The 14,299-nt window shown below is 45.3% G+C and overlaps 3 protein-coding genes across 3 annotated transcripts; 1 reads left to right on the top strand and 2 right to left on the bottom strand.

The window, feature by feature from the left end:
• Positions 1-371: 371 nt before the first annotated feature.
• PpBr36_04125 (uncharacterized protein) lies at positions 372-3,322 on the top strand (the record flags this gene model as incomplete). Its single annotated transcript, XM_029891290.1, has 2 exons — positions 372-427; positions 718-3,322. The coding sequence occupies 2 exons, from the start codon at positions 372-374 to the stop codon at positions 3,320-3,322; spliced, it is 2,661 nt and encodes an 886-aa protein (XP_029749026.1).
• PpBr36_04124 (uncharacterized protein) lies at positions 683-3,409 on the bottom strand (the record flags this gene model as incomplete). The annotated part of the gene is made up of 1 exon (XM_029891289.1): positions 683-3,409. One exon carries the CDS (start codon positions 3,407-3,409, stop codon positions 683-685), a length of 2,727 nt encoding a protein of 908 aa, XP_029749027.1.
• An 8,640-nt stretch (positions 3,410-12,049) lies between these two features.
• PpBr36_04123 (uncharacterized protein) lies at positions 12,050-13,408 on the bottom strand (the record flags this gene model as incomplete). Its single annotated transcript, XM_029891288.1, has 2 exons — positions 12,050-12,174; positions 12,253-13,408. 2 exons carry the CDS (start codon positions 13,406-13,408, stop codon positions 12,050-12,052), a joined length of 1,281 nt encoding a protein of 426 aa, XP_029749024.1.
• Positions 13,409-14,299: the final 891 nt, after the last annotated feature.

The following is a 14,299-nucleotide window of genomic DNA, read 5'->3' as shown; positions in this document are numbered from 1 at the left end:
TTTTTTTTTGTGTGAAGAGACGAGGCATTTGGGATGAAAAAGAAGAGAGAAAAAAAAAAAACAAAGAGCATGATTAAACTGTCCTGCCCATCTTCACATGCCACAATGCAATTGTTCTTGGCTCAAAAAATTCTGCCTCGTCTATTTTTTTATTCCCAGCCCTTGACTCGATGGACTGTATGGCAAAAAGAATGGCGGTATTGCATCGAGCTCGCGGGGTTAGCGTAGCATCCAGAGATCATTGGAATAAAGAAACGTCAGTCGGTAACAAGTTTTGGTACCGAGGAAATACCCCATGTACACGTGAGGCTTTGACCGACTGCCTTTGGAGCATCGGTGACGGCATCCCTTGCTTCTGGCGTTGCCTGTTCATGTCTTTGAGCTTTGAAGTGAAGAGGCTATCAGGTGTTGGCATCAACCCAGGCCGGTGATTTGCCAGTCTGCCAGGCTGGTACAGTAATGACCTTGACTTGCCTAGCGGTCTCTTTTTTTTTTTTCTCTCTTTTTTTTTTTTTTTACATGCAGCTGCTCGCCTACCTGCTTACCAACATGTTCACTGACCGAGGCATGCCATGCTTGCTTGCTTGTTACAAGGTAGATGATGTATTATTATATTCCAGAAGTAGATTACTCGCGTAAAAGCTGACTAATGCCAAATTGGCACCTAAACACATTATTCAAACTACTGTAGTTTCTTCTCCAGCACCTCAAACACAGGCACCTTCCACACGTGCCAGTTGTCCGCCGCGCGCGGGTTTCCAAACGGCGCCAGGGCCGCAACCCGCATCTGATACTTGCCCGGCGCGATCTGGGTGCCGTTGGCCAGCTTGCCCAGCCAGAGGGCCTGGAACGGCGCGTCGCGGCCGACGTTGTGGACGGGGAAGGGGAAGGTGTCGTTGGCGTCCTGGGTGGCCGGGTCAAAGATGCTCTGGTAGATGCTGTTGGAGTAGTCGAAGCTCGTGGCGGCGCCGACGAACTTGTTGAGCCCCGGCACCGGAGGGTAGACCCAGTCGCGCTCCGTGTAGTCGACCGAGAATATGTCCCAGCGCAGCTCGCGTGTGCCGTACCGCAGCACGGTTCGCAGGTGCGGGAAGTCCTGCGCCGCCAGCGACAGGTTGAAGCCAAAGGTGGGCTTGTCCTTGATCAGCGTGCCGTTGGCCGACGCCACGACCTGCGGGAAGCCGTTCTGCGTGTACCACATGTCGGGGATGTTGCGCTTCAGGTCCGCCGCCACGCCAAAGTACGGCGCCGACAGCCTGTCGCCGTTGCTGCCTGTGATCAGCACCTTGCCGCTGTAGATGGGCAGGCGCGCGGCGTTCTGCCCCTCGGGCGCCTTGAAGTTGAACTGCGCCTTGCGCGTCTGCCCGGGCGCCAGCACGAACTTGCCCTGCGGCAGGCTGACCTCGGGCACGATCTTGATGGGCACCAGCTCGACAAAGTCCTTGATGCGGGGCGCGTAGCTGGCCTCGGACGCGTCGGTGAACTGGCTCTCAAACCCAGCCGCGTCCTGCACCGCAAACGTGTACTCGACGCTCTCCTTGCCGTTGTTGGTGATCTCCACCGAGTGGTAGCGGCTAAAGTGGTGCGTGTCGTTGAGGTTGAACTTGGCAAACGACATGTCCGTCGTGTAGTTGAGCACCGCCACCGCGTCGATCATGCCGGTGCCCACCTGGATCGGCGGAGCCCAGAACCCAAAGTCCTTCTCCGTGCCGTCGCCAAACTCCACCGTCTTGCCCGTGTTCATTATGCGGGCCTGGAGCTGCCGCGCGAAACCCTTGCCGTGCACGCTGCGGCCGCCGTACTTGGAGATGTAGAGCGCCGCCACGCCCGAGACGTAAGGCGTGGCCTGGCTGGTGCCGCTGACCTCGCGGAAGCCGCCGCCGCGGTACGTCGACAGGATGCGACCCCCGGGCGCTGCGATGTCGGGCTTGAGCGACAGGTCGTACGTGGGGCCCCAAGACGTAAAAGTCGACGGCTTGCCGCCGGCCGAGTTGTAGATGCCGACGTAGTTGGTGTTGGTGTCGATGGAAAAGTCGGCCGTGACGTTGCCGCCCGCCATGACGGTCTTGACGATGGCCTCGCCCGCCGCCTTGGTGATCATGGCCTTGGAGCTCTGTGCCCATCCCTGCCCGGAGAAGCTGGCGATGGTGCCGTCTTCCATGTACATGAGGACGTACTTGGCGCCGCGCTGGTTGAGGTTGCCCTCCTTGACCCAGTCCTGGCAGCCACCGAGGCGGACCAGGGGGATCACGTCCGTCAGGTTGAGGTTTTCGGGCAGCGACTGACACGCATCGTTCTGGACGCTCGTGTTGAGGGTCAGCGGCACGATCGGGACGCCGACGACCGTGGCAGGAAACAGGGCTATGTCGGCCCTGTAGGCAAGGATGGTCCTGTTGGAGTGTCCATCCAGGTTGAAGGTCGCTGCCCAAGGACGTCCCCTCCCCATCGAGGCATCTATCGAGGCGACCGCCAGAGCATCCGGCGAGGAGGCACCCGAGCTCATGGCCCAAGGCCCCAGCTCGCCCGAGTTGCCTGCAGCAATCACCACCACGATACCCTCGTTCACGATCCGCCTGGAGACTTCGGCCCAGGCGGTCTCGGCCCAGCCGCCGTCGCTGCCGACGCTGGCCGAGATGATGTCCATGCCATCCTCGTAGGCCCGGATGAACGCCTCGATGATGGTCTCCTCGTCGGTGCCGCCAAAGCCAAAGACCTTGTACGAGTAGATGGTCGCGTCGGGCGCCACGCCCTTGAGCTTGTCGCTCTTACCCGCGATGATGCCGGCGACGTGGGTACCGTGACCCTGGGCGTCTTGAGGATCGTCGTCGGGCATCTTGGTGTTGCCGGGAAAGGGCCAGTAGCTGTCGCCGACGAAATCGTAGCCGCCCTCGACCTTGCAGCCCTTTCCGAAACAGCCGCCGAGGTTGGGGTGCGTGTAGTCGACTCCCGTGTCCACCACGCCCACCTTGACGCCCTTGCCGAGGATGCCCTGCGCCTGCACCTTGTCGACGCCGGTCATGTCGTGGATGAAGTACTCTGGCGCCGCGGCGTCATCCGAGAAGCTCTTGCCCTCGATCACGGGCGGCAGCTGAACGCGGGTGGCGTGCCACACTTTTGCGACCGAGGCCAGCGACTGCAGCTCGTCCGTGTTGACGCTGTCGGACTCCACCGAGATGGCGCGGAAGACGTCAGAGTCAAACACCTTGGTGACGCGGCACCCGGGCTTGTTCTCAATGTCCCGGATCAGCTCATCCTTGTTGGAGCCTTGGCCGACCTCGACGATGAACTTCTTGGGCGCAATCGACCCAAGAGTGTCGTTTGATGCTGCCCCCGCGCCGTCGTCGCGGCGGAATGACCTGCCAGCGCTGGCCAACGCGCCGAGCGCAAGAACGATCCCAGTGACCTTCATGTTGCCGATATTGTAGCGCGGTGGTTAGCATCACTGCAATGGTCCGCAGGGCGGCGGGAGCACCCGTCCTTTATCCCCACGAGCGGGCATTGTTTCTTCCCCCCCCCCCTTTTTTTTTTGTTGCACGGCTTGTCGAATGTCAATATGCTGGGGTTGAAAGTGCATTATTTCGTATTGTAGAGGGTGGAATCCCCACTGCTACCCTGGATTAGGCAGGTCGATCGGTAAAAAGGTGCAAAGTTGCATCGAATTTCTCGTGTCGGCGTTTGACGAGGACGACGAACCGGGATCTTGAAAGAAAACCACCATGTGAGGGCTTGGTGTTGCAGTAGATAGATCTTGGCATCACATGACCAGAGGAGCTTAGTCAGCGCTATACACACCATAAAAGCGCTGCCACGCTCGTTAACCTAAATAGCGCACCCTACTTAAATACATAGCTCTCCTACCACTCATGCAAACTGCACGTATACGTTCGTGTGCGTCAATTATAAACCCGGTACAGCTGTAAACTATAAAAGTCTCTACTTTACGCAAATTATAATTATATATTAACACGAATAACGTCTATTTTATTTTTCTCTCTCCTTACCGCACACCATATTTACGACCGAAAAACTCCAAAAATCGCCAGCAACGCTCAATTCACGCGCCCAATGGCCTAAATGGTTCAAAATTTACCGCCAAAATGCAAAAATACTACGCATTTGGAAACTGGTTAATCCAAACCAACAAACCGACGAAAAACTCCCAATATTTAAAAAATTTACCGAAAACGTTACAAAATCGCTTAAACGTTCCCGATTCGACGATTACCATATAAATTTACGAATTTGGGATTTGAACCCGCCTAAGGCCAAACGCAAAATAAACCAAATCGCCAAATCGTTTGCAAATATAAATAAACCTATTCCTAAAAACCTAAAAAAGCCTGTTATATTTAACAACTTTACGCCCTCCGAAATAAAACGCGCGGTAAATAAAGCACGCGAAACGCAGGAATTACAAAAAGATTATATAAACGAACAATTCCGAAAAATTAATATTTTCCTGCAATAAATTACAAAAAATATAAACCCAACGTATTTTAATACGGCGCTCTTTACCGTTTAACGCAACGGCTGGAACACGTTTAAAAAAATAATTAAAACGTTTCAGGAAAAATTCGCACTTTTTTTAGCGCACGCTAAAAAACAGGCAATTAAAAACTATAGGTTAGCCCTAGTTTTAACGCGCACGATAAATAATAAAACGAATTGGTTTAAAATTTACGATTTAACCTACAAAAAAACCCGGAATTACAAAATAACCGATTTTAAAAAAAATTCAACGATTAAAAATTTTATCGAAATAGGAAAACGTTTTTAACCTTTTTGGGCCATAAACGTTCGGAACGAATTAAATAAACCGGATTATACAATTACCTTTAAATATATTTTCAAATAATTTAGGAGCGTTTTTTACAACGATACCACCGACCCCTTAATAGGGGGTGGGCGCAATTTCGCTAAATTTTATACGATATTTGGCGGATCCGTTAAGGAGCAAAATAAAAGTTTAAACCACGCTTTTAATAAAAGTAAAAACAGGGGAAATCCACGGAACAAATATCCTTGTGGTTATAATTATTTTTGGTTACCAAATTTATGCGAAAAATTGGTATACGCGGTAACAGGAAAAAACTTTAAAATCCGTATACGTGGCCCCTATTTAGCCGAAAATTGCAAAAAAATTTGCGCCGAATTCAAAAAGGACCGCTGGTCTTTTATCCGCGAATTACTAATTTAAAAAAATATAATTACCGAATTAAAATTTACCACGAACGGAGGGACGAAAAAAGCACCGCAATTTAAAAAACAGGGGGGACCGCCCACTATTTCGGCGGCCTGTTTAACCATTTTTAACGAATCCAACGACCTCACATACTTTTAAACACGTTACAACGAAAAAACCAGCGCATTTACGTCCATAAACACCTCCCACAACCTATATTATAATAATATTTTGTTCGATAATTGCTGCTTTATATATTTAATAAACGTTAAAAAACGCCTGGACCCGGGTTTTATCCGTAAACCTATAAACACGGATCCGCAATTCGTTATATGCGGTATTTAACAATTTAAAATCACCGCGTTTGGTACGCGTATTATATAAAACGTGCTAAACGGAGGACGGACGCTAAAACTCGTTAACGTAACGTACGTACCCAATTTTTACGTTAATATCGTGTCAAAAACGCGTTTAAAGGATAAAAACGTATGGTATAACGGCTGGGATTGCACTTTGCGCCTGGGGAATATAAAGGACAATCTGGTATTATGCGGTTTGCAACGACGTAATAACGTAATTTTTTTATAATATAAGCCTGTTTACTATTTGCGCGTTACCCCTACCGTACAAATATTTTTTGCAGGCATTGTTTTTTTAACGGTTATAAACGGTTGGATAAAAATTATTAAAACTCTACAAAAAAGTTCCACGGGAATATACGACGAAAAAAAAAATAATTCGTTAATTTGGTATTGGAAAACCGGCCACCTGGGTCCGGAAGCGTTTAAAACGTTGGTCCACCGGGTTAAAGGTGTAAAAATTAAAAGATTAAAAATATTGGAATACGAAACGTGCGTTTAAATATATAATAAAACAATAGTATCGAAACGCCCAAAAGGCGAACCATACAAACCCTACCATACAATACACCTAAATCTTTTCCACTTTAAAAAATCAGGCACTAATATGCGGTATTTGCTATTATTAAAAAACGAATATTCGGGGCGTTTAACGACCATTCCGCTTACCGGAAAAACGAAAACAGAGCTCGTATTAACAATATTCGGTTTCGAACAATGGGTAACGCGCCAATACGGCCTACAAATTGCGAAATTTTTCCACGATAACGAACCTATTTTAATAGCGCACACGGGATATACTTTTTACCAAAAACATTGCAAAAAGTTTGGGATCGAAATAAAAACGCTTCCCTTTAATATATATAAACCGAACGGCCAAATAAAACGTTCGGGATAGGAGGTAATTGTACGCGCGCTCAAAATACGCTTGGCAGCCAATTTACCTACCTCCATTTGGCCGGAAATAATTATAACCGCAAATTATTTTATTAATATAAATCCATTAATAAACCGGAAAAGTTTTAACCCAAACGAAATCCTATTAGTATAGTTTAAAAGGTTTTTTAAATAGTATACACCTGCACTATTTATTACATTAAATAAAAACCTGCGCCCAAATTGGTTTGGTACGTACGTATACGGGTGTAAAATTTACGTATTAAACCCGGTAAAAACGAAATTAAAAAACAGGGTAATATTTAAAACGAACCTTAAAACGCACGTGGAATACCTGGTTAAATATAAATCTTTTAAAATATACCATATTTGGGTACCCTTTTTCGATAAAATTATCATTTTACGCAACGTCCAATTCGACGAAACACGTTTTTACCAGGGACTAAAAAAGGAAAGGATAAAAACCGGTAAACTTAATAACGAATACGAGCTTTTAATAAACCGGATCCACAAACCAACATTGGAATTTTTGGGGGACGGAATAATCGAACGATTAGGTTTATTACGAAATAAATTATTATTCGCACTTAATCCAAACGTTTTTATTTTTAATTAGGGGTTAAATAACGTATTAATACCACAAAAACGGAGCGCGGAAACACCTACGGAGCACCGCAATATGCATTTCCGCGAACAAATCGTAAAAAACGACATTTTTAAAAATTTGGGCGGACCGATCCCAGGTAAAACGGTTAACTAACCGGAACCGCCTAGGATATAAATGGTTAACGAACCAATAAAATATACGTTGGTGGTATTAGCGTATTTAAAAACTTTGGAAAATAATATAATAACGCCCAAAACGGGAAAAAATTACGTATTCGGTATACGCATACCAAATAATAACGGATTTTTACCGCGTGCGCCCACGGACCCTATAAGGGAACCGGGTGCGCCGAAACTGGTAAAAAACACCCGAACGGTGGGACCAATCGTTATTAAAAACGAATTGGCGCGGGAATACCCTATATTTAACCGCTTTTTTATCGGGGGTAATACACCGGAACCACAATCCGAACCCCCGAACCCGACGAATATTACCGTTACATCCGTATAACCCCCAAATATTATACCCGCGCCGGCACCCCAAACCAACGCTTAAACGCGTATAATAAAATTTAAACGCTCCTCGAAAACGCCCCGACCCATTATAAGGGTTTTAAAAACAAATACAAAGGGATAACGCCAACGCGGTAAAGGAAATACAACCCGTAAAAAACGCGGGGGCAATAATAATAACACAAATTTTGCAAACGCGATTATCCTAAAGGGAAAAAACGTGGTATACGGAAACAATAATATTTATTTAAAACAAATATATACCGAAAACCGGATATTCGTTCCAAATTTTTAATTATAGTTAGCGTTTTTATTAACGTTCCTACCTAATTAACAAAGCACGTTGGAGGGCGGTAATTATAATTATAAAACACTGTACGAAATTATCGCGGCGGTAATATAATAAAAAAAACCGGATAAAAAGGTTAAACCGTATAAAAACGACCTTATACTTGCGCCTAAAACCTGGAAAAAACTTATGGCGCACCCGGATAAAAAACAGTTTTTCAAAACAGCGAAAACGGAATAAATAAATCTCGAAAAAAAAAAATATGGGAAATAACCCTTCGGTTAAACTGCACCATAAAACCCGTACCGCTTATATGGGTATTTACGTATAAATTCGACAAAAACGGTTACCTCGAACGCTACAAAACACGGTTCGTAATAAAAAGTAATTAATAAACGCCTAACACGTTTAAAAACACCTACGCGGCGATATTAGTAATACGCAATTTTAAACTAATATTAACTTTAATAACGCATTTCGACCTCGAAATAATCCAAATCGATATAAATAACGTTTTCCTCAACGTAACGCTCAATTTAAATAAACCGGTATTTTGCACCGCACCAAAAAAGTTTGGGAAAAAAAATACTGTACTTAAATTACGAAAAACGTTTTACGGTATAAAGGAATTACCCAAATTTTGGTACGAAAAACTCCTAAAAACGCTACAAAGTTTGGGATTTAAACCAATTGGTAATAAACCATACATATACGTATTTACACAAAACAGGGTTATCGTAATTTTTTTCGTAAACGATATAATCGTGTTATATACCGAAAAATACGCCAGAAACGGTAAAACGGTTATCGACGGCCTAAAAGCTAAATACGAGTTACGGAAAGGGCAATTCTCCTAATTTTTTGGGATGCGCGTATTGCGAAATAAAAAACGACGCACAGCGATTTTATTGCACGATTCGTATATCGAAAAAATCGCCATACGCTTTAAATTTACAAAAAATTTAAAATACCCGCCAACGCCATTACCAGAAAATCCTATAATAAAATATAAAAGGACCGCAATTCCAAACGAAATTAAAATTTACCAGGAAATGGTAGGGTTTATTTTATATACCGCAATTATATTTAAACCGGACGTTGCGCACGCAGTATTAATATTTTTTAAATTCCTTACCAATCCTAGTTTTTTTTACAAACGTTTAACCAAAAAAATATTACTTTATTTATACAGCACGAAATTTTTAAAAATTAAATACGGAACGAACGACCAAAATCAACATTTTGTACTCGCAAATAACGCATCCTTCGGCGACGATTTAAATACAAGGAAATTTTTAAAAGGATACGTAATAATATTATTCGGAGGAGCTATTAACTGGAGGGCGGTAAAGTAAACCACGGTAACGACGTTTACAACAAAAATAAAATTACACGCACTATCGAAAGCGGCTAAAAAAATTATAGTTTTAAAACGGATTTTTAAAAAAATACAGCTAAATTTAAACCAACCCTGGAATTTATATTGCGATAATAAACAAACGATTCGCCTAATCGTTAATAAAAATTTTCGTATTAATACCAACCTGCGCCATATAAATATATAAAATATATGGTTTAAATAGGAGTACGCCAAAAAAAACTTCCACGTTATTTACCTGAAAATAAAATTTATATTTGCAAACGGATTTACTAAATCGTTATCGATCCCCAAATTCGAGCATTTTAAAACACTTTTAAACCTTTATAACGTTTAGCAAAATTTAAAAGGGAATTCGGAAGCACGGTAAAAAATATAATATTAAATAACGCGTATTAAACCTACCAAAAAAAAAAAAAAAAAAAAAACAACGACAAAAAACAACGAATATATAAAATAACGAATATTTAAGGCCGAAACCCACCCATAAAAAAACCTAATAACCGGCGTTAGCGCCGCTAAAAAATAATATAAAATAAATACCCGTAATAGGCTAACCATTAAAAATCGCACCCACCACCGCCGGCACGCCACCCATAATAACTAACCCCGATCCCACCTAAATACCACGAAATAACGCCTCCTCTACGCTTTACGGCGCAAAAAAAACACCAAAAACCCCTTTTACGGGTTTTAACGCAGGAATATTTTTCGCCTAAAAAATTGCCAATTTCTTCGTTTAAAATTCGGTCCAATCCCGGAAATAATACGTAATTACGTTCCGAAAAAATTGGACCTTTTTAACGGGGGTACGCGGCGATATAAAAAACGCCTGGTCCAAATTACGCGCGGCGCGTTTAAAAAATCCCCCAATTGGGAAAAAAAAGCAGGTATACCCATTTCGGCAGTTTTAATAACGCGGTAAACGCGTTTCCCGAATACGGAAACGCACGTCGGGTTGGTTAACGCACAAACCGGTCGCAATTCCGGACAAATACGCTTTCGCACACCCGAAATATAGCACCGGGCGATTTACAAAATCGTTTGGACGTATACGGCGGGGGCGAAAACGACGCGATTACACCACGTACGTTAATTTACGCTATTTATAAATAAACGTTTTAAAATAAGGGAAATATTTACGGAACGGACGGGGCGGTTATCGTTATCCTTTTTATCCTCCTCCTTTTTTTCGGTTTCCTCCCTCCTCCTCCTTTTTATACCTTTCGGCTTTTGTATATATAATTAATATTACCCCACGCTCCTAAATACGGTTTAAGAACAATTTACGGGGTTTTTAACGCCGCGCGCATTTTTAATACGCCCGGAAACGGCTTTAGGGGCGGCGGTTTAAACAGGCGCGGGGGCGGGTTCGGCAACGGTAAAAACAGCGGCGGGGGCGGGCGCAGGGTCGGCAGGACCCCCAACTATTAATATTTCGGTAATAATTTCCTCGGTTTGCGCTTCGGAAATTACCGCTTCGGCGGGGATAGCGGCGGGGGCCGTATCGGTAACCGCAAAAACAAAAACGGCGCCGGTAACGACGGTAAAAAAAACCTATATTTTACCGTTAATTTAACATTATAAAACAAATTGTAATATAAATTATACCCGTTAATTTTTAACTTCCCGTTAGGAAAATTGAAAAACGCGTTACAATTGCAACGCCTCGGCGGTATTAGTTCGTTTATACATATATAGGGAACGCGTTAATTAAATCGCACGTTCGGAAATTCGCCAAAACGCGGGTAAGGATTTACAATTGTACGCGCCTTTCGGCGCGACCAAATCGATTCCCGTTAATAAAAATAAAAAAAAATATTATATTATACCCGTTAACCAGCGCCCAACCGGTATTTAACGCATAACGCGGTTTGCGCGCAGTTTAACCCGCCAAAACAAACGGAAAAAAACCTATTTTTATTATTATTACTATTATTGCTAATATTAATATCGACGTTAACAGGCGCGCAAATCGTTAAACGCAAATTATAAAACGCAAACGATTACTTACGAATTGGGTATTTAAACATAAAATAAAATTTAAAATTAAAATTCGGATTTAAAAAAGCGAACGAAATATATATTCGCCGTGCGCCTACCAATTTTATTATAAATTATTATCGCTATTAATATAATAGGGGGTATAATACTACGGATTCGTCGCCATTAAAAAGGGTTTACCGCCTGCGTTAAATATAATAAAAAACGCTAAAGGCTGGCAAAACCCGTTTGCGGCGCGCGTTGCACCGCTACCGTTTATTAGCATTATAAATTTCCTTTATTTACGTAAATAAATATATACAAATATTGGCCGTAAAAGCTATATATAATTATATAAACAGTTGATTCTGCTTACTTACGCAAAATCAATTGGGGGGTGTGTTGCAGTAGATAGATTTTGGCATTACATGACCAAAGGAGCTTAATTAGCGCTGTGCACACCATAAAAGCGCTGCCACGCTCGTTAGCCTAGATAGCGCACCCTACCTGAATATATGGCTCTCCTACCACTCATGCAGGCTGCACGTGTACGTTCGTGTGCGTCACTTGGCATATCCACCTTGCGACCATTTTTTTTCCTTGAAATGCAATGGTCACGAAGATGCTAGACTCGAAACTGTAAGACATCAAAAGAATATCGATTGCGCGGCAGCAGAGGACACTCTCTGGGATATGTATGCATCAAAAGTAGCAAAGAAGAAAAATAAATAGTAATCTCGACGATGCAGGCAGCGGTAAAGGTAAATTCATGCGTGACATGGTAATACATAATGTGACACCCTCCTTCATTTCCAAAAGCCAACCCCCCCTCCCCTTTTTATCTATGCGTGGTCGGCGAAACCCAAAGTCTTGTTGCCGCCATTGAAGACAACAAACTGCGACTTGAACATAATGTCGCCGTAGATTTGCAGACTTGAGGTGGTGGGTTGCATGCCACCGAAGCAAGCTAGAGAAAGAAGAGTCGTCATGTTAGCATCTGTTTGATTCTCAGCAGAATTATTCAAGTCAAGAGGATCACACTTACTGTTACCCTGGACCTGAGCAAAGACAATGTCGGAGCCCTTGACCTTGATCATGGTACCACCGGCGTCAAGCATCAAGTCGGGCAGCTGAGCATCGCAAGGGATGGTGATACCACCGACCTGCTGGTCGTTGACGGCGCCAGAAACCTGGCTGTAGTAACCGTTGACGGTGGTAGGGTTGGCGAGGATCAGGGTGGTGCCGGTGTCGGCGATGGCCTGGCCACCGCGGGTGCCCTGCTTGACCGGTCCGTTTCCAACCTGGAACTTCTCGCTCGAGAACTGCCAGAAGCCGCGCGTGGTGTTGACCGGGATGAACTTCATCTCGCCGGTGAATTTGCTGGTGTCGATGCGGCCAAACTCGTAGGCGCCGACGGCATTCTTGCGCAGATCAGCAGTGAACAGGGGCTCGGCCAGGTTGGGCATGACGTTGTCGAAAAAGGTCTGTTGCGGAACCGGCTTGACCGTGTTGAGCTGGGAGAAGGCGAGGCCGACGAGACCGTTGTTGGCCGTGTCGCGGACGAAAGAACCAGAGACCTGCGTGGCCATCTCGACCGCCTGGCCGGTGACGCTGACGCCGCCAATGTCGACGGTCTCAGTACCGACGATACCAGACGCTCCGGACCCGTCACCATAGCGAATCTGGAAGGATGATCCCTGCTGCTGCTTAAAGGTCGTCGACTTAGACGGGTCGAAGTTGGTGTGGCCGGACTGGACGTTCTGGGGAAGCATGGTGCTGAAGACCCAGAGATCCGAAGAACCGGTGTCGAAGTCCAGGTTCAACGTCTGTCCACCAATGGTGACGGGAGACAGGTACTCGACGTCACCGGCCTCGGGCGTTGCAGTGACCAAGCCAACGCCCTTGGTGCCGTTTGTAGCGCCCTGGGCACTGACCCTGGACTCGCCAACAGACTGCAACTTGACGTCGGACTTGCCTTGAGCTGCGATGGCGTCAAGGAGCCCCTGAGGCACCGGCATGCTGTACTTGGCATACGCCTTCATCAACTCCCTAGGGCCATTGCGTCCCTTGAAGTTCAAGTTCCGTACCCGTTCGACCTTGAACGACCGCTTCTGGATCGATCGCTTCTGGTTGTTTGCCGGCGCCGCCGAAACGACCGAGGCGAGCAGTGTCAGGTACAACAAGTTGATAATGGACAGCATCTTGAAGGAGTCTGTCGAGTATTACTGCCACACCAGGTGGGTTTGATAAAAGGAGGGAAGAAAAAAAAAAACAAAAAAACAAAAAGATATATACAATAATGGGGAAAGAGCACTGCTCGTCGTGATCTATGCCAAGAGATCCAGATAAAGAGAACAAGGGGAATAAAAAACCGGGGAGGGTGCCGAAGGAAATATGACCAGCAACGGGAGAACAGGGGTGAAGGGAAATATGACGGCAATAATTAACCGAGCCGTTGATAGGAAAAGGGAGGGTGAACAGAAAGCCATCAACGACTCTGAAACGGGACAGCTAGCTTATTAAGTGAACGAGCATTCCGGATTCCCCTTTGACATGACTGGGGCTTCGGTGTTGTGGAGAGGCCCATTGCGTGGTGGTATTGTGGGAAAGAACATGGGCCGAAAACAAAACAGCAGCTGACACAACTACCGGCCCAGGATGGACCGCATGGAGGAAAAAAAAAGGGACAAGGTCAGTGACAGGCATCCCAGGCCCAAGGAGTCACTGCTGGGGGTCCATCATCTATTCTTGTCCAACAAAGCGCTTGCATCGAAACGAACGCCTAGGTAAAGGTGGTACTAGCCAAGAGATGCCAAGAGAGTATAATTCTCATCCATGGCTCGTCTAATCTCTCTATCTCGACTATTGTCCGAGATCACCAACGGTATACTTCTCGAAGCCGACATCACTCTAAAAAGGATGCATTTTGGGCTGGGGATAAATGGCTATAGTCATCCAATCCGTATCACTTTGAACGCGAATGTGGCTTCATGCAAGGGGACAGAGCTGGCTGACACGCTGCCAGTAAGGAGATGATGAGAAATTATGGGTTTGCCCTGGATTGTAAACGCGTACAATTTTTTTTTTTTGGG

Source organism: Pyricularia pennisetigena, chromosome 6 (assembly GCF_004337985.1).
Source record: "Pyricularia pennisetigena strain Br36 chromosome 6, whole genome shotgun sequence".
Taxonomy (NCBI): domain Eukaryota; kingdom Fungi; phylum Ascomycota; class Sordariomycetes; order Magnaporthales; family Pyriculariaceae; genus Pyricularia; species Pyricularia pennisetigena.
This window is presented reverse-complemented; position numbering and strand designations above follow the sequence as displayed.